Source organism: Eucyclogobius newberryi, unplaced genomic scaffold (genome assembly GCF_026437365.1).
Source record: "Eucyclogobius newberryi isolate DKJ021-1_F unplaced genomic scaffold, fEucNew1.0.hap1 SCAF_8, whole genome shotgun sequence".
Classification (NCBI taxonomy): Eukaryota; Metazoa; Chordata; class Actinopteri; order Gobiiformes; family Gobiidae; genus Eucyclogobius; species Eucyclogobius newberryi.
Window position 1 is genome coordinate 1,455,049 of NW_027316500.1, and position 20,755 is coordinate 1,475,803.

Here is a 20,755-nt window from a genome sequence, read left to right on the forward strand (position 1 = left end):
TGCATCTTCACAAGGAGGTGGTGCCGCCACACCGAGTTACAGATCAGACTGGAGGCGCTCACTGTAAGAATGAATGATTGTTAAGGTCTTTCCATGCCATACTGTGGAACAAGTCAGACATGGAGACACGCAGGTGACCTTATCATTTACCAAGAAACAGCCTTTTTAAAATGATTATTCCATTCAGAAGTATCCTTTATGATATTTTATTTTTCTGTCGAATATAGGCTATTGAATCTATTATTTAATTCATTTCACGTCATATTTATTAAGGATACAAGTGCAGACAGATGCCTGAGGGCAAAAAAGGGAAAAAATAAATAAATAAATGTTGTATTTTTTTTAATATTACTTGGACAAGCTTGGCGGGCCGGATTGAAAGGCCCAGCGGGCCGGATGTGGCTCGCGGGCCGTAGCTTGCCCACCCCTGTTCTAGAACAAAGGATTTCAATTGTTGTTTGGTGCCCAACCCTACTTCTGAGTCAGTTCAAATGTTTGCTAACTTGGATAGAAAAAGTTGAGGTTTCTTAAATACTCATTATACTGCCATTCCAGTAGCATGATTTTGAAATGTGTTAAAAAAGAGCATAAAGGAGTAAAAATCCTTAAACCGATTCCAAGCTGCAGTCACATTCTTGTTGTACTTCATTAAACTTTGATTAGTTACACTACGAAATAGTTTTCTATAGACGTTCACGTTTTTTTTTTTTAAATTGCAGCAGATTGCATTCTCTGCAATACATTTACATGCACTTGAGTTAAGACTCAAATCTAAGCTCTTCGGTTCATTTTGTTGTAGTGTCCTTAAGGTGTCCACCGCACAATTTTGTCCGTCTGCAAAGAAAGATTTAGGATCATGGGGATAATTGTGAGTCGCGGGCCGTAGGTCTGGCAGTGCGAGTTGTACGATTTATATCAAACCCGTTTGACATTTTGGAATCTTGATTGCGGAGTGAGCTTTCCTGTCGCTGCGTCTACGATCAATCTGTCAAACATGAAAACACAAACTTGAAGTGCAGCAGAGGAGCCCCGCCGTGACATTATCTCCTCATTTATCATTCATTTAGTAACTTTAACAAAAGCAAAAACGCTGCTAGCATGTCCTGCTAGCCTCAGCTAACAGGCGAACTAGCGACTATAGAGCCTAGAGCCGGATATTTGCTCATTTCGACTGATGATCACACGTTTGTTTCTGTTCTTGTAGTGTGACATGCGTACATCTTATATGACAGAAAACACTGTGCAGTGGACACCTGGCTTTAGGCTGGACACTACAGAGACTGACAGAAGAGAGGCAATTTAGCAACATCGTAAAAGTTCAGGTATCAAAAAAGTAATGTTATGTTTGGCAGAATTGCAAATGGGGCTAACATTCTTAAAGGACACATTCTGCATTAGTTGTATTGTTATTGGCCTTCAAACATGCTCGAGTATCTTTGATTTGGCATGTTTAAGAACCAATAAAGGTAGTGTGTGCTTCTTGTAAATAAGGAATCACAGAGGGGAGATAACGTAACACAACAGGCCTCGACATGCTTAGAATGAGTCTGGCAATTATTTATGAACAGAACTGCACAGACCTCGACCTATGACATCACAGAACTAAGACATTTTGAACGGAGTGTGGTAGCAAACTGTTGAGAGCCGGATTCAAACCAATGACGCTGCAGGCTGCTCACATGAAGTGCACGTACTTTCCACTCGACCACCGAGCGGCGTGGAGTGTTTTCTAAGGCTCAGAGGGAGGGGACCTTACTGAACAGGATCAATCAAACCAGCGTAAACGAAGATAAGTACAACTCTGGGTATGTGTTTGATGAAGGAACATGGTAAAAAAAATCTACTTAGCATAAGGCAGTGCAAAAAAATATGTCTGTTTGCCGTAACCCGACCGACCCGGTAAAAAACTAGCCGACTGAAAAAAAATATCAGCATTTTGTCAAAATTATGCCAAATATATTTTTGGGACTTATATCTCGCCGGCTCACCGACCGTTTTTTTCAAAAAAGTGCCGTGTTGAATAATTTTCTATCACTGGAACTCGCTAGTAATATTTTAAAGCCGAAAATGCCGCGAAAACCGCAGAGAAATGAAACTTAACACAAAGGAGAACGTCTCATTGACTGTTGAAGCCCGACCCCTGGCGGTCACTGCGGGTCACTGGAAGAATCAAAAAATGGCGACGATTTGGATATTTGTTTAAAAAAAAAAAAAAATTGTTTACCTATCTACCGACCCACTTGAAAAATGTTGAGTCCGGTTACAGCAAACATAACATTTATTTGGGGCAGCCTAATATGTGTCCTTTAAGTGGTGGGTTGTAATTTCAGTCTCTTATTTGTTGTCTTGGATATCGACGTTCCTTTTCACAATATAAGCCACAAATATAATAATTTTGTATTTTGGTTGAACATTTTCACAAACCTTCTCAAGTGCATGTAAACATGCACCAGTTCAATACAACATGGAGTCGCACACACAGTTCATTCACTTCATTTACAAAGTGTGAGAACAAACCACAGCGATCTGAAACCCAGGAGGAGATCAGGTTTGGGGTGGAGCACGTGGAGCTCCACTGTCTGTCACAGACCTGCTCTTCTGGGCTTTGGACTGGGGTCTTCACCTGGGGTTGTGGTGCTTCAAGTTCATATATCGGGAGACGCCAGAGTCGGTGTGCAGAGTGTTAGCCGATGTTAGCTTCTCAGTGCGGGACTTCCGTTTTTGTCCGTTTCTTTAGCGCCGTCTTTCATTAACGCAGAGAACACCTAGAGACAAGAGAACAGAGAATGGTGTGTCAAGAAGAGGAAAGTGACTTTAATGGTAGGAAGTGCCCCTTACAAATCTGACAGCTCCTGCTTCATGTAAAGAGTAAACATATATCAAATTATAAGAAAAAATGAATGTTGAAAAAACAGATGTGAAATGTGCAATTGCTGTTGGAATTCATGTGCAATTCATGTGCAATTACTGTCGTGATCACATGCAATGGTATTTATTTATTTGTCTATGGGAGCTTTTATTTATTTATTTATAGGAGATCTTCTACTGAAAGTGTTTTTCAGACTTTCTATAAGTGATCTGTTCTTCTGTATCTACCTCTGTATCTACCTGCGTTGCACCAGTGAAATTTCCCCATGTGGGACAATAAAGGAATATCTTATCTTATCTTATCTTATCTTAACCCGGTGCGGTCTAAAACGGCGCTAAAACGCGGTCAAATAGCGGCGCAGTTTCAGGAGCCGCGCCGCTCGGCCGGCACAAAAATAACATGGCAGTTTCGGCCGCGCGCCGAGGCACTGCAGACACTCCCTTAGCTAAAATAAGAAAATGTACACTTAGCACGTCATCTTGTCAGAAAAAAAAATAAAAAAATTTGAATTGTTTGCAAATGTTTCATAAAAGACAAACTGAAATATCACATTGTTTTAAGTATTCAGACCCTCTGCTCCCCTTTTGCGGTGACTCATATTTTCTTCGGATCCTCCTTGAGATGGATCAACTTAATTAAACTGATTAGACTTGATTAGGAAGACACCTGTCTATATAAGACCTCACAGCTCACAGTGCATGTCAGAGCAAATGAGAATCACCAGGTCAAAGGAACTGCCCAAGGAGCTCAGAGACAGAATTGTGTTACAAAATAAGTTCTGCTGCAACTCTTCCTAGACCTGGCCATCCAGCCAAACTGAGCAATCGTGGGAGAAAAGCTTTGGTGAGAGGAAAAGAAGAACCCAAAGATCACTGCGGCTGAACTTCAGAGATGAAGTAGGGAGATGGGAGAATATTCCACAAAGTCAACCATCACCTCAGCCCTCCACCAGGCGGGGCTTTATGGCAGTAGCCTGATGGAAGACATGAAAGCCTGCATAGAGTTTGCCAAAAAAAACACATGAAGCACTCCCAGACTATGAGAAATAAGATTCTCTGGTCTGTTGAGATCAAGATTGAATTTTTTGGCACTGCCTGGAGAAAACCAGGCAGTGCTCATCACCTTCCCAATACAATCCCAACAGTGAAACATGGTGGAGGCAGCTTCATGCTTTGGGGGTGTATTTTAGCTACAAGGACAGAACAACTGGTTACAATTTAAGGAAAGATTAATGCGGCCAAGCACAGAGATATCCTGGAAGAAAACCTCTTCCCGAGCGCTCAGGACCTCAGACTGGGCTGAAGGTTCACCTTCCAACATGCCTATAACCCAAAGCACACAGCTCAAATAACCCCCAAGGAGTTGCTTCGGAACAACTCTGTGACCATTCTTGACTGGCCCAGCCAGAGCCCTGACCAAGACCCAATTGAGCATATTTGGAGAGACCTGAAAATGTCTGTCCACCAATGTTCACCATCCAATCTGACGGAACTGGAGAGAATCTGCAAGGAAGAATGGAAGAGGATCTCCAAAACCAGGTATGGAAAACACCTTGTTGAATCATTCCCAAGAAAAGCCATTGCTATACCAGCTCCAAAGGTGCTTCTACTCCAAACTGAGCAAAGGGTCTGAATACTTATGACCAGGTGATATTTCAGTTTTTCTTTTTTAATTAATTTGCAAAAATGTCTACATTTCTGTTTTTCTTCTGTCAATACGAGTGTACATTAATGAGAAATAACAAGAACCTTTTTTATTTTAGCAAATGGAACAAAGAGTGAAACATTTAAAGGGTCTGAATACTTTCCGTACCCACTGTATATTTAATCCGTAATTGTATTTTTATCACCAGATTAACACTAAAGCACACGTCCCTTAAGCCAGGTCTCCAGTGACCAATGGGATCACTCGCTCTCCCGCAGAACGAGACAGCTCCAAAAATGAGGTCCATCCATCCATTTTCTACCGCTTGTTCCCTTTCTGGGTCGCGGGTGACTGGAGCCTATCCCAGTGACTTTGGGCCTTAAAACTCCAAAAATGAGGTGTGTAATTTATTTATGGCAGTGATCTCTGTGCGTGAGGTAAACGATCGCGCGCTGAGTGAGAGCTCGTCAAAAGAACGGACTGGAGCTTCAGCTAATAAGTAAAGTGTGTTGTGTTTCTGCACTGAGACATTGCGTTTGTCATGAAACCATTGTTTAGTAAATTTGATAAGTTAGCGTAATAAAAGGAGATTTTACCCCTGAGATGTTTGTGTGGCTCATGAGATGATGAGGCATTCTGGGTCTGTGCTCGTACAGTGTGAGGACTAAAGCGGCACAGAAGCACTTGCTCACATTATAACAGGCAGTGCACAGTACATTCAGAATATGTATTCAGGTTTAGAGCAGACTGGAATGTATTACTCTGTACTTCCTTACTTTGTACTATAATCTAAATCAGTGGAAAGTCATATTTTTTTACACAGTGCCACTTTAACATGGCATTATATACTTTTTTTTAATTACAGTACATTTAACGCAACCATTAATACAGATATGGAAGTAGGTGGAGGAGTCTGACCTTAAGGCAGCATGAATGAATGCAATGGCAGAATGGTATCTAAGAACCAATCTTCAGGTGAGCGTGCAACCTCTGCCTCTGCTGTCCAACCCATCACCAGAGTTCAAATCCACACACATTAGTCCAAACTGACCTGTGTCCATCGGCGGTTGCGGCTGAGCATGTGCGTGTTGGCCATGGCGTGGAAAAGGGTGTAGGCCTGCAGGTCTTCAGGCAGCCGCGTGAGGAACTGAGCGATGTGGATGAAGTCCATCTGCAGCAAGATGTCCTGGTACAGGCGCAGTATACCCAGGCCTGTCCTGAACAGGCTCTCCTCCCCGTCCCGACAGAACACGTCCCACACACGGCATGCCACGTCCAGGGGCAGGGACTTACTGTACAGGGTGAAGATCCTGAGGAGCCAGGGGAGAAATAGGGTTCAGAACAGAGCGCTGAGAGCAGGCTAGTTGTTGTTAGCTTTTCTAAACTCTGCTCTGGCTTTGGATCTCTGCAAACTGTTTAAACTAAACTACTTCTGTTCATGTTTTTAATACCGAGAAAATCAGATACAGCACCCTTAATGGTGATAAAACATTTTTTCCTTCAAAATGCCCAGTACTAAATGGAGGGTGGTGGAAGCTCCAGTCACAACAGTCATTCTAGCTCTATTCTATCCAAAATAAATAAATTCTGACAGATCAGGCAGTGGACAGCAAGTTGTGTGTGGCAACATGTTTACTTTACAAATTAGGTTTGTATATGATGATGTACACATGTCTAATAAAAGGTAGGTCTTTGGTCTCAAAGCTAATTGAAATAACATTTTGAAAATTAAATGACAAAATAACATTATTTTTTCAATATGTTAAATGCAAAACAAAATATATTCTGATGTTTATTGCAACTTGAGGCAGGTCAATAATGTTTTGAGTAATGTTAAATACGTTTGTACTCTTAAGCGCATGAAATGTGCACCAAAATTGGACAGTTATTCTGTACTTTTTTGTTTCATTCTTCTCAGCTATAATGCTATAATTATTGACATAAAATGGTCATAAAATGTATTTTTGTTTTAATGCCGTTTTTGTTTTGAAAACACCCTGATTTCAGTAGAAAATATTTGTTTTTTACACAAATATTGAATTAAGCTTTTTAAAGGCAGCCTGGGGAAGGTCAATAATTGGTAGAAACAATATAGTATCATTAAGCGTGTGAAAGGCGCCATTTAAACCCATTCAAACTGCAGTTTTTGAAATCCCTCCCATGGAAACATAATACATTAATTTTGATATATGAAAGTTTCTAACTGAGCTTCTGGCTGAAAATTGGTCATATTTAGTGCTTTCCACCAGATTACACATTTAGAACATGTTCAGGCTATCACAAACAGCCTGTTTTTTAGTCTTAATCATAAACATCAATCAATTATGATTGATGTTTGTACATCAATCAATTATGATTGATGTTTGTACATCAAAATGTACATATTACATACATTTTTGTGCAATTGGCAGGCAACTGTGGATGTTAAAGGTGTAATGGAAGATTTTTTGGCCCAAATCTGAGTCTCATTTCCTCGTGGCGTGAACTGCCGATTAGTCCTGTCACGTATCAATCATAGAACGCACCTATTACTCACCTGCAGCCTCGTTCTGGCTCGTCCCCAGAAGAGCAGCATGTTTCCCTGTGTCTAAGTGCATGGATCCATCATAATATAGTTCCCTCAGTGTACAGGACAAAATTAAGACAGAGAAAGACAGTTCGAGCTGGAAATCTACGGAGACGTGAGGTGCGATGCGATCCGTCGCGCTAATAAACAAATGCACGTGTGTTTTTTGTGCGTCCGCACGGGGGAGTGCGCATGCGCACTTCCGCTTGAGTTCTCAAATGGGCGAAAAATCGTCCATTACGCCTTTAAGTGTATTGAGAAAAATAAACACTAAACTTCTACAGAACACAGAGGGTTAACATGTAACACACACTAACACACATAAACACAGTGATGTTGGTCTTCTTTTAAAAAGGTGTAATCTAGTGGAAAGCCCCAAATATGACACATTTCAATAAGCATGTATTATGTTAACTGTATTTAATTTTTACTTCCATTTTTATATTCTAAAGAATAGACGTATAGAGCAATACAGAACCAGAGAGCAAAACTCAAAACAGGAACACAAGTAGACATGAACTAAACAATCATCACCAACACCATCACCAACAACAACAAAACACACCGCATTTAAATTAAAACTGAAAGTTTTAATGATCAAATGCGGTGCACATTTTACCCCCACATAAAGCTGAATATTAATCAACACCGTGAGCGTACCAGTCGATGAGATAGAGGTCAGGGGTCAGGTTGTTGCTCTGGAAGTGGTTAAAGAGACGAGGCAGATTCTCCTCAAAGAACACCTCAAAGGCGGCAAAGTACTTCAGCATCTTAAAACACACAAACACAAGCATTCAATAAAGACAAATATAGAGGTAGTCAGTAAATAGTCTATAAGAACATATTGTAACTACACATTATGTAATGTAATAAGAATAATGTCAAAAAAGTCATTAAAAAAAATAAACATAAAGTGTAATCTCCCAAACAAGGGCATAAAGAGGTATTTCTGAATTTTTGTGGTTGATTTAATAAATAATTCACTTTTTGTGCAATACTTTGATATCTGGAGAATTATAAAGGAATTAACAAAACACAATGTCCCCCACCCTGAATCAATACAACTAGGAAAACCAGTTGCCTCCTCCCTCCCTCCCATTATCAAACACATGTCCATTTCGCTACGCCAATTACAGTCTCCTGTCTTTAACTCTCAATCACCTCTCAAGACTTTCATGTGAATACACTCATTTGTTTTATCATTCCTTTGAGCTACAACCCTCCTGTGCCCCATCTCTAAAGGAGCAGAAACATCCACCTGCAAGGCCATCTCCACCTCTTCACCACCACCAGTCTTATAAAGTAATACAAAGTGACTCGTGGTTGAATACACAGTGAGATCAGTGGACATCTGCTGTGAAGTTACCAGCTCATGGTCCACTCTGAAGAAGGTCATCTGACAGGGCTTGTTGAGCAGGTTGGCGAAGGTGATGAATGCGTCTGCCTCCTCCAGGTTGAGGATTAGAACTGCAGCGATGAATGACATGCCCTGTACCTGAGAAACACACAGGAATGTGGTTTGTTATACATTAAAAATGAGACTTAATGTAGAGGGGATGAAATAATGTTGGGAAAGTTTAGGTTTGCCATTCATAAATCTAACCTCAAAGGCAGTCTAAATGACAGGTTGGACTACACATTTCACTAAAACTTAGTGAACACAATTCAGATTTTGCCTACTTGTCCACAGTTTGACCATTTTTGTAAAGTTTATAATTTACCTTCCTGGTTAGTCATGGGTAACAATTATGACATACAGTATGTACAAAGCAGTACAACATTGAGTGTAAAGTTAGATGCCAAAAACAAATAGATCATGTCACAACAATCACTCTCTTTAAAACAACAGAAATTTCGTATTATGTGACCTTTACTTGAAATCACATACCCCATGTTAGGAATCCATTTTTTGCTGCTCTGTTCTCTGTGTTTTGAGCATGTGTTTGTTACTTTTAAAAGGTCTACAGAAGAACTGCCAGAAATAAAAAACAATGCCTTGGTTGTCTCCTCTTGAATTCCTCACAGACTTGGCCAAACTTTTCTCGTTGCTGACGTATCTTGTATAAAATATCTTGGGCAAGAAACATAGTACTTGGGAGTGACCGCAACTCCAGTCCTGGATACAAGTTCCAGCATCAACTTCAGTGTTGCCACGCTCATCACCCTCCGGGACTCCCATGAGTCTGAGATTGTTTCTGCGGGACCTGGACTCTTCATAGTCTTGTTCTTGGCCCGCAGTTTCACCACATTGGCTTTCAGCTCCCGCAACTCATCCATATTGTCTAAAATATGATGTTCTACTTCAGCCTGCCCTCTCCTCCCGCCTTTTGTAAAACTGGGAACTGCTCTCCACTTGCACCACAGCTCTCCATGATGCCATGTCATACACGTAACATAAGGGCCAGCTGTTTTAGAGCAGTGGTTCCAAAGTGTGGGTCGCGAAGCATGAGCTGGGGGTTGTGAGATGGTTTCATAATGTAATGTAAAAATATTATACCACATTACAGTGGATATAAAAAGTCTACACACCTCTGTTAAAATGCCAGGTTTTATGGTGTAAAAAAATGAGATCAAGATAACTCATGTCAGAACTTTTTCCATCCATTATCTGACCTATGACCTGTATGATTCAGTTTTGTGCACCGCGTTCCAAATTATTATGCAAATTGTGTTGAAGTGTCATAAAAAGGTAATCTTTGTTTGTTTGAAACATCCTCAAATGAAAGATCTATGAGGGTGGGAGGCAGTTCACATCCAAACAGCAGCCCTGGGAGGCTATTCTGACATCCTGTAAATAAAGTTAAGCAGAAACTCTCCACAAAATCACAAGTTCAATGGATGCAATAATTGTTAAGCTCCTATTAATTAAAGGTTGAATGGATGATTTTTTTTGGCACAAATCTGAGTCTTATTTCCTCGTGGCGTGGACGGCCGATTAGTCCTGCCACGTATCAATCATAGGATGCACCTACCGCTCACCTGCAGCCGCGTGCGGCTAGTCCCATGAGAGCAGCACGTTTCCGCGTGTCTAAGCGCATGGATCTATCATAATATAGTTCCCTCAGTGTACGGGGCAAAATGAAGACGGAGAAAGACAGTTCGAGCTGACTCAGAAGTAGACGGAAATCTACGGGAGACGAGAGATGTGATGAGACACGTCGCGCTAATAAACAAACGCACGTGTGTGTTGTATCAGTCCGCACGGGGGAGTGCGTATGCGCACTTCCGCCTGCGTTCTCAAATAGCCGAAAAATCGTCCATTGCGCCTTTAAGGGGTCCTATGTAAAAATGTAACTTGACCTGTTAAGTTTACATTGACTGATTGAAATAGCTTTTGATGTCAGTAGATCTGACCTGCTAATGCTTCTAATTTAACAAACCATTTTCAGTTCAACAATTGCATGGTGGTTGATGACTTGAAAATGATGATGACTGTCATTTATATTGACTATTTGGTAAAATCAGAGAAAAATATTATTTGCATAATCAGCTGGGACACAGTGTATAGGAATCTATCAGCATGTTGACTTGGCCATATTTGCCCACTCTTCTTTGCAAAAACGCTCCAAATCTGTCAGATTGCGAGGGGATCTCCTTTGCACCCCTCTTTGGATCAACCCACAGATTTTCACTCAGATTCAGGTCTGAGCTTTGGCTGGGCCATTCCAAAACTTGAATCTTCTTCTGGTGAAGCCATTCTTTTGTTGATTTGGATGTATGCTTTGGATAACTGTCGTGTTGAAAGAGGAAGTTCCTCTTCATTTTAAGCTTTCCAGCAGAAGCCTGAAAGTTTTGTGCCAACATTGACTGTTATTTGGAACTGTCCATAATTACCTCCACCGAGACTAAGGCCCCAGTTCCAGCTGAAGAAAAACAGCCCCAACGCATGATGCTGCAGCCACCATGCTTCACTGTGGGTATCCTGTCCTTTAGGTGATATGCAGTGTTGTTTTTGCAACAAACATACCACGACAAACCACGGCGCTGCGTGATGTGTGCGGGACTGTCCATGTCCACGGCGCGCACAGCATATGTGGTCAGTCCGTGTCTTCAGCAGGTGCAGCAGGGCATTCATTCCAAAGAGAAACGAGTATGAGGCGAAACAGAGAGGATCATCCTCAGGAGCATGTGGAAGTACTGGACTTTGGCAGCAGGAGTCTTTCCCTGCGCTGCATCAAAACGCTCATTCACTGGACAACTTCATGTGACCCATCAAAAATCTCCCTGAGAACCAATATGCTAAAATATATTGAGCACGGTCTCAAACTCACATAGCCGATGTCAGGTCTGTAGCAGGTGTAGGCCCCCAGCACACTGTGGAGCAGGTTGTGGTATGGACCGCCCTGCAGACCACAAGATGGACACAACATTAGGATTAATATAAAACACACTTTCCATATTGTAGAAATATCTGCCCGTTACCTTTTGGAAGATGAACAAAGATGGGAAGGTTCTGGAAATGTCGAGTTTGATGAGGTCGAGACTGGATTCTCTGTCTGCTAGTGACGCGCCCTCTGCTGTAGACATGGCAAAAAGAGGCCATTTTAAACTGAAGTAATTATACTGTTAGATGAATGGAAAAAACACTAGTACCATGCTCACCGCTTTCACTTTCATTGACGGAGCTGGTCTCGCTGTAGCTCCTCCACTTCTCCTTGGCTCTAGATAGGAAGATCTCATACAGCTCTGGACAAAAAATAAAAAAAGGTTAAAAGAATAAGGCAGTGTAGCCAACTGGTTGAAATTGGTACTACTGTTAAAATGCACAATATCAATAGGGAAATACAAGTTTCTGAAAAAATTGTGGTTGGCCCACCATTCTCAGGTGTTTTGGGACAATTCTATTCTCCTTTAAGTCCCTATGACAGGTTGGACTCCTCATTCATCTAAAATGTAGTTAAGATAAATATATTTTAAATGTTTGTATGTTTTAAACATATGCATTTTGAGGATTATAATTTTACTTCCTGTTTGTAATTTATAACATCACACTAGGAAATTACCCAGCAAACAAAAGTCATCTAATGTCACAATTTTATATTTGACAAATAAAGATAAATGAAGGGCACCTATATTTGCTTGAATTAATGTTTAGAGGGTCAAAAAAGTAGTTTCTTTAGTGTAAATTCTGCATAAACTTTGACTGGAACGAGTGTCCCTAGTGTGATGTCACTTCCGGTCATTTTCTACAGATTTTTCAGCTTTTCTCCACAAATAGCCACATAGTGCAAATATATTGTTTATATAATACAACAGGTATAAATGGGTCTTCCGGGATAATGGGAGCCTATTTCGGATATGTCTGTCTGGCTGCGGTCGTACCTGTGGAAACAATCAGTCTCTATTACGAGTTCACCAGGGGAGACCCAACATTTCTACGTTGGAGCAGACATATGAAGAGCCTGGACACTTATTTCGAGAAAATGTAAGAATGTATGAAATGTAAGAAGAAAAAACACACCAGGAACCAGGTTGGCAATGCTACTACATTTGGGCTAGCTACGTAGCTCTGCATCGGTGCCAGACCCGCGTGACCAGGCACAGGCTCCAGAGGACTCATAAGGTAAAGAAATGGTCAAATATATGACCTGGGTCCCGAATATCAGTGCAAGTGGTCAAAAAATGCAAATCTTTTGATCCTGTGAAATCCCACCTGACAGAAGAATATGGAATATGCCATCCTTTATCATGCAACGCTCAGGATCAACATGAATGGAAAAACAAAAAAAGATAATAAAAAGATTCACTACAGTGGAAGAGGGTTTGGATGGATGGATGGACCTGGTCTGACAGTATTTGCTCAATGTGGGCCAGTTTGTTCCAACTCTGGTTTGTAAATACCCAGAATCAGAATCAGATAAAGGTTTATTCCCATTGTCATTGAACAAAGTTTGCAAACAAAGGATGTTTCAATGTTAAGGTACAACATAAAACTATGAATAATAATAATAGCAAAGTCTATAAAATCAAATAAGACATGAATTTACTAATACATCCATCCATCCATCCATCCATTTTCTACCGCTTGGTCCCTTTCGGGGTCGCGGGTGACTGGAGCCTATTCCAGTGACTTCGGGCCTTAGGCGGGTACACCCTGGACAGTGGCCAACTTGTCGCAGGGCCAACACAGAGACATAGACATTACAGACAGTTCACTCTCACATTCATTCACTAGGGCCAATTTAGAGTCACCAATTTTCCTTAACACATGCATGTCTTTGGACGATGGGAGGAAGCCAGGGAACCCGGAGAGAACCCATGGTAACACGGGGAGAACATGCAGACTCCACCCAGAGAGATCATGTGATGCTGGTCTGGTCTGGGAATCGAACCCAACCCTTCTTGGGAGGCAAGAGCGCTAACCGCCTTTGCCACCGTGCACCCCGTTACTAATACAATAAAATAAAAATAAACTTTTATGTACAAACCCAGAGAATGAAAAGAATGATTTCAACATGGTTAATACAATGGCATCTGAAAAGTTACTACTAGCATATTTGAATGTTAATGACATATTGGGTACAATTAAGCGGTCAAAGATATTGACAAAGATGAAAAAAGAAAAAATGGATACTATATACCTTCAAGAAACCATTTAAACGACTTAGAACATCTAACATATACTAAATTTGATAACAACATACTTCACTATTCCTCATACAAAGGCAAACATAAGAGGGGTGTGGCCATATTGATCTCAACCAGAATGGCCTTTGAACACAAAGATAAAGGTGGCAGTGTCTTTACATTGATAAATGTATATGCTCCACCAGGAAGCGACCTCACTTTCTATACTGAAATTGTGGTTCTATTTCATCACTACTGACCGCCAGAGGCCGGTGCTGAAGCACTGAATGTTTCCTTTGCACATGCGCAGTTCGAGTAGTAATACCAAATGAGTAACACCTGTGACCCTGGATGGCACCCCGGATGTAATATATTCCCCCGCCATCCATCGCTCCGTTCTCAGAGTCTTCTCGTGTGCGGTTCATATTGCATAGCAAAGAACTTGACATTTCAGTCGCTTGAGGTCCTACTACCTTGATGGTTGGAGCTGCGGATTCCGCCCTCCGAGCACTGCGGCGGTTTACATTTTACTGGGAGATTTCAAGGTATTTCCGATACGACTCGGCGTAACTGTGTTGACATTTGCTATGGATTGTTGGTGAAGGCAGGCGTACGCGCACCCTCTCCCCCAGTCACGGTGCGTTTTTCTGATCACGGCTGTACTATTGCTAGCGGTGTTAGCAGTTGTTTGGTTGTGTTTTAAGCCTCTAAGCGTTGCCGTTAGCGGTACACAACGTTTAGTTTTTGTTTTTCTCTCTTTGGGGTTTTAGGGCGGCGTGTTTGTGCCCCTACCTTGGTTTGTTTGCCCTAATCGGTGACGGCAGCGTTCGCGCCCCAGCTCCCAGTTTTGGCTTCTGTACCGGCTTGATACTGCCTGTTATTTACCAGTGTTTCCATTACTGTGTGGCCCTAATTGGCGACGGCAGCGTTCACGCACCCGCTCCCAGTTTTGGCTTCTATACCGGCTGATACTGACTGTAAATAACAGGGTTCAATTACTGCTTGGCCCTAATTGGTGACTGCAGCGTTCGCGCACCCGCTCCTGGTTCTGGCCTCTGTGCAGGCTGAATTTGGTGCCAGATCATGGATGGCTCTCGTTCTTGCGTGAACTGTGGGTTGGCACTTCATGTTGATGATGGTCATGACCTTTGTCTGGCGTGCCTGGGCCCTGACCACCGGAGGGAGGCGCTTTCGGATAACCCGTGCATGAACTAGAGTTATATGCCAAACGTGGTTGGAGTGTCAAGGATGGCAGAGTTGGCCTTGACAGGTGACGATGACCTCCCGCCCCCTCCCAGAGGCTCAAAGCGCCTTTCTGAGCCCCCAGGCACTGGCGGTCCTGCTAAAAAGAAGGCCAGGTCAGATTGAGGCCTTACATCCAGAGTGGAACAGTTATCTGCTGAATTAGAAGCTATGAAGTCCCTTTTGCATACTCATCACATGGAGTCCTCTGCTTCTGAGGCTGGATTTTCTTCCTGATCCATGCCTGCTCTTGCTCCGGAAGAGGATGTTCTCTCCGTGGCAGCATCGGCCTCTCATTTTAGAGACGAAAAGGGGGCACCATCCTTTCATGGTTCTGGGGATGGTGCATATGACTCTGCTTGACGTTTTGCTAGTGGCTCAGTCAATAGCCCCATGCAGGATGTCCTGTGCAAAGCTCTGGGGCTTCTTCAGGTGGAGATTCCGCAGCCTTAGCACTCTGCCAGTGCTTTTTTCATGCAAGGACGTGCTCCTACGCCTTTTGTCGTGCCTCCGTCCACAGAGTATCTTAGAGAGAAGCATGCGTGCTGGAAAGATTCGAGCGCTTTTTCGAGGCTCTCATCAGACGGACGGGTTTTGGCCGCTATGCATAATCCATCGGCCAGTCTGGATCGCATGCCTGCTGTAGAACCTATTGCATCTCTTATTGTCTCCCCTGAGGAAGCCTTACGCCTGGATGTTAAATGTCCTCGGTCCCAATGTCGGGTGACTGACGACTTGGTAACCAAGGCGTATAATTCTAATGCACTGGCAGATCGCTTAGGCAATTCACTGGCTGACGTGATGCTTGCTCTCTGTTTCTCCCTTCAAGGGGGTGATGTTGCTGATCCTGCTGCTAATATGTTATGTGACACAGCGCTAGAGGCTTTTGTGCTTATGACGAGGGAACTTGGCAGAGTTATGTCTTTCCTTGTTCAAGCCCGTCGGCAGATTTGGCTTGCTTTGTCTCCCCTCACTGAGGCGTGCTGTAGGACCCTCCGCAGTGTGCCCGTGCAGCCGGGAGAGTTGTTTGGCTCTGCTGCCGTGGAAGCACTGGAGTGGACTGCTCTCGCTCGACAGACCAGGCAGCAACTTTCTGGCCTCAACAGGGACCTCCCCTCGGCCCGTGAGGCGCCAGACTGCTGGCCCCAGTTTTTGGCCACCTTCACAGAGTTGGTCTGGTGGGGTGCGCTACCCCCCATATGGTCCTGACAGGGGATTTCGTGGCACCCCACGCAAACCGGGACACCAGCCAAGACCTTCAGGTGCTGGCCGCCGATGAAGGCTCGTCAATCACTTCACCTGGACAACATTCAAAATATGGTCTCTCGTTTCGGCACCCTTTCATCGAGTTTCTTCAACTTGTGCGGAAGCTGACCTCTGTCACACGCATTGTGCCCCTCTGTCTCCGGTCATTGTGCCCTCTGCAGTGGTGGCTGAACAGTTTCCACCTGGACGCCACACGGCACCAAAGGCTTTGGGTGATGTGGCAGCGCTTGCATGCACTGGCCCATTGGAGAGACAGGCAGTGTGGTGTGTTGCAAGGAGGTGGTTACCACAGACTCCTGCACCACAGAATGGTGTGCGGTGTGGCAGCAGAGGATGGTTCAAGGGGTTTGGTCTCAAAGGGGTCGCTGGGACCACATCAATGTTTTGGAGATGCGTGCTGTGCTCTGGCGCTCAGGCATTTTCTGCCACACCTGAGAGGGAAACATATTCTGGTTCGGTCGGACAACACCTTCACAGTATATCACATCAACCATCAGGGAGGTGTCAGATCGACTCGGCTCCTCGAGGTGTCTCGCAATCTGTTGAGATGGGCTGCGACTCGACTGTCCACACTGAGACCTGTGTATCTGCCGGGAGACAGCAATTCCGTTGCAGATTTTCTTTCACAGCAACAACCCCTTCCGGGAGAGTGGTCCCTCCACCCCTGGATCCTCCAGATGGTCAGAGGCAAACTTAGGATGGGCCTGGACATGTGCTGACTTATGCATGGGAACCTTCTGTGCAAAACATGATTTAAAATCAAGAAGGCGTAGTATATTACCGATGGTAACCTTTGAAACTGTGGTCCAAGCTCTCTTCAGGTTATTGACCAGCTCCTTCCATAGTTCTGGGCAGATTGCTCACCTTTCTTATCATCACTGACACCCCACAACGTGAGATCGTGAGGGCGATTGACAGCCATCTTGAGCCTCTTCCATGTTCTAACAATTGCTCCAACAGTGCATCAAGTTGCTTCCCAATGGCCCTGTAGCCCTTTCCAGCCTTGTGCACGGTCACAAACAGGTGCAACTATTTTAGATGAATAAGTGGAGTAGAGGTGGACCTTTTAAAGGCAGAATAACAGGTTTTTGAGAGCCAGAATTATTGCTGCTTGCTAGGTGTTCACATATTTATTTGCAGCACTAACATACAAATAAATTATCTAAAGATCATACAATGTGATTTTCTGATATTTCTTAGATTCTGTCTCTCACAGTGGAAATGCACCCACGATGAACATTTCAGGCCCCTCTATAATTTCTGTGTTAAAATACTTACTTTCCTCAATGTATTTTTGTTGGATTAGTATAACATCATCTAAACATTGGTATCGGGCTACTCCAAAAAATATCAAGATGTTATTTTGTCAATATCGCCCACCCTTAGTATGTACCTGGGGTGATGTTGAGCTCATTTCCGATGGCCAGGCTCCACACTCTTCCTCTTACGCTCGGAGGAAGGCCCTGCCACCACAGCTCCCTCACGCGCCTGCTTCCTTTCCTACAAACACAGAGAGTACAATTCAATTCCCAATAACAATACAATATAAACCATACACAAGTGTGCCTTTGATTGACATTTATATAGCAACAGCTATGTAAATCACAACCAGAACAGGAGTCGAGTGCACCAGCTGGCCGTAAGCCCTCTTAACGTACGTTCTACTTAAATTTGAAAGTCAAGACCAACTTATAGTTACGTGTGTGCTCTAAACTCAGGTGTAACTTTTACCTAGGTCCAAGGACAACATGGGAGAAGTGCGGGTAGGGGCTGATAGAGAGAGCAGCGGCATGTGTAAGTTACGGTTTTAAACAAAAAAAACGTAAAAGAAGCCTGTTGCTTTGAAGTTGATGGATCAATATCTGGTTGCTGTTCAGTTCTCTGGTATATTGAGCATGTTTTTTTTACCTTCAAAAGTCACCAAAAGAGTTGCTAGATGGGAGAAACCATGCCTCAATTCCTCACAGACATGACAAAACTTTGCTTGTTGTTGACGAATTTCGTATTGTGCAAGACCTTCTTGACCTTGTACCCGGCAATAGATATAGACAAGCATGGGCAAAAACGCACCCGGTATCAATGCGCATTAGATAGAGCAAAAGCAGGGTCTGTCCGTACACATTGGTGCATGGATTAGTCTTGCATGCACGCAATTGTTTTAATCTTTCCCTTCCAGAGGAGTTCCCGGAGTAAACGTTTTTCAGAGGTGTATACATTCAAATTACCACAACTTATTCAAATATTATCAGATGTACTGTACGATGAGACATCATTGGATAGCTTTGAAAGTACACTTTCAGAATCTGTGAATAACTCAAAATGTCTCTGGGGAGACTTGTTCCTTGTTTTAAGACTGCTGGTCACATATGTAGCGAGTGTGTTCTACAGGTGTACATACACAGTGTCCCAGTGCGGCAGGATCTCTGTGTTCCACACCACCATAGCACTGGAGATGCTGTCCTCGTGCCGATGTCTCTCCTTCATCTGCAGCTTCTTCTTCTGGGCTTCTTTCAGCTCTGAAAAAAATTATACATTTAAGGCCCACAACAAAAAAACACTCATTACTTGCAGAGGCTTGCAATAGTACTCGTACACCTGGAACCTTTCCACATTTTGTCACGTCATGACCACAAACTTGAATAAATTGTGAAAGAGCAACACAACGTGTGAAGTGAAAGAATAATTAGGCCCGAGCGCCACAAGCTGGCGAGAGGCCTATTAGTCCCGTAAGGCCGTGCGAAGCACGGCTGCGAAAGTGCGCACGCAGTGCGCACGAAATCGAGCGTGAAGCGCTCGCCCACTTCCAAACGCTCACTAACGCACTCCTTCACTCATGCACGCCCCGTGCATACTAATTATTAGTAGGAAAATGGAACATTACCATTGTAAACGGGCAAAAGTGCGCACTAAACGAGCGCTTTACATTGGGATGACGACCCATATAAAGCACTCGTTTGCGCTAAGTAGCTCACGAAGACGTTCCCCATCTCTTGCATGTTCCGTGCATATAAACATGTAATGCAAAAATTCAACATTATAACTGTATAGAGGGCCAAAAACACAAAGTGGGCGGAGCCCACTCAAAATTAACGAAAGTACCCGTCAGTGACCAGGGACCCACACCACGAGGTAGGAAAGCGCGAGCGCTTTCCGAAAATGTATAGTTTATGATATTTGGAAAATGGGAAACATTGTTTTCGCATCGGAATATTTAGGCCCGAGCCCCAGCAGGGCGGAGGGCCTATTGCTCCCGCAACGCGTTGCAACTGTCTGACCAAACATGCGGGCACAGCCCGCATGTTTGGTACCCGTCGCCCCTGGCAAGTACAGTGAACTAGCCCATGCCGAAGGCATGGATCATGCATACTTACTCCTGCTATGACAGAAATAGTCAACAATGAGTGAATGGGCGTAGCCCATTCACTCATTGTTGACAACAGCAGCGCGAAGCGCTGCATTCCTCCAAAAACCCTCCTGGCATCGTCCCGTACGCAAAAATCCATGCCGCAGGCATGGGTCATGCTTGTATCTGCTCAAATCAATGGAAGTCTATGGGGAGTGGGCGGGGCATCCCGACGGAATAGGGAGTGACGAGCGCGTAAGCGCTCGTAATGATGATTCCACCCCATGACGGCATCGGGAAGGCTTAGAGCTTTCAAACGATGTATCATTTGTTGTTATAGTGGAAACGGCTATATTGTTTTTGCTAAAAATATTATTATTATTAGGCCCGAGCGCCACAAGCTGGCGAGAGGCCAATTAATCTCGTAAGGCCGTGCGAAGCACGGCTGCGAAAGTGCGCACGTAGTGCGCACGAAATCGAGCGCGAAGCGCTCGCCCACTTCCAAACACTCACTAACGCACTCCTTCACTCATGCACGCCCCGTGCATACTAATTAGTAGTAGGAAAATGGAACATTACCGTTGTAAACGGGCGAAGCCCGTGCAAAAGTGCGCACTAAACGAGCACTTTACATTGAGATGACGACCGCGAAGCGGTCGTCATCCCCATATAAAGCACTCATTTGCGCTAAGTAGCTCACGAATACGTTCCCCATCTCTTGCATGTTCCGTGCATATAAGCATGTAATGCAAAAATTGAACATTATTACTGTATAGAGGGCCAAAAACACAAAGTGGGCGGAGCCCACTCAAAATTAACGAAAGTACCCGTCAGTGACCAGGGACCCACACCATGAGGTAGGAAAGCGCGAGCGCTTTCCGAAAATGTATAGTTTATGATATTTGAAAAATGGGAAACATTGTTTTCGCATCGGAATATTATTCTTTCTTTCTTCTTCTTCTTCTCGGGACCAACCCCCCTATTTTTCACCCAGTGAACATTGACGAAAAGTCACAAAAATGTTCACACCTCTAAAAATCGTGCCTCTCTACATTCTGGCTATTTCCCTTTTCTAAAATAAAAAAAATTGGCGCGTCAGCGCCCCCAAATGTACCAAAAATGCATTGAGAGATGGGAAATGACCCCAAAAAAATCTGATCGTAGAATCATGAAATTTGGCGCAGAGGTAGATGGTGACAAGAGAAGTAAAAAATATTATTACGGCAACGCCGTCCGCCCAACCAAATGTCGGCCATAT

General features: G+C 43.6%; 1 protein-coding gene across 1 annotated transcript in view; it reads right to left on the bottom strand.

Moving 5' to 3' along the window:
- Positions 1–2,621: 2,621 nt before the first annotated feature.
- Positions 2,622–20,755, bottom strand: part of LOC140351035 (TBC1 domain family member 12-like) — a 56,947-nt gene continuing 38,813 nt past the window's right edge. Inside the window, exons 6-14 of the mRNA XM_072436675.1 lie at positions 18,553–18,670; positions 17,548–17,654; positions 11,682–11,765; positions 11,502–11,596; positions 11,351–11,422; positions 8,446–8,574; positions 7,740–7,849; positions 5,565–5,823; positions 2,622–2,765 (exon numbers count right to left, since the gene is read on the bottom strand). Of these exons, the coding sequence (XP_072292776.1) occupies positions 2,694–2,765; positions 5,565–5,823; positions 7,740–7,849; positions 8,446–8,574; positions 11,351–11,422; positions 11,502–11,596; positions 11,682–11,765; positions 17,548–17,654; positions 18,553–18,670 (1,046 nt within the window). The 3' untranslated portion in view covers positions 2,622–2,693. The remainder of the gene's footprint in view (positions 2,766–5,564; positions 5,824–7,739; positions 7,850–8,445; positions 8,575–11,350; positions 11,423–11,501; positions 11,597–11,681; positions 11,766–17,547; positions 17,655–18,552; positions 18,671–20,755) is intronic.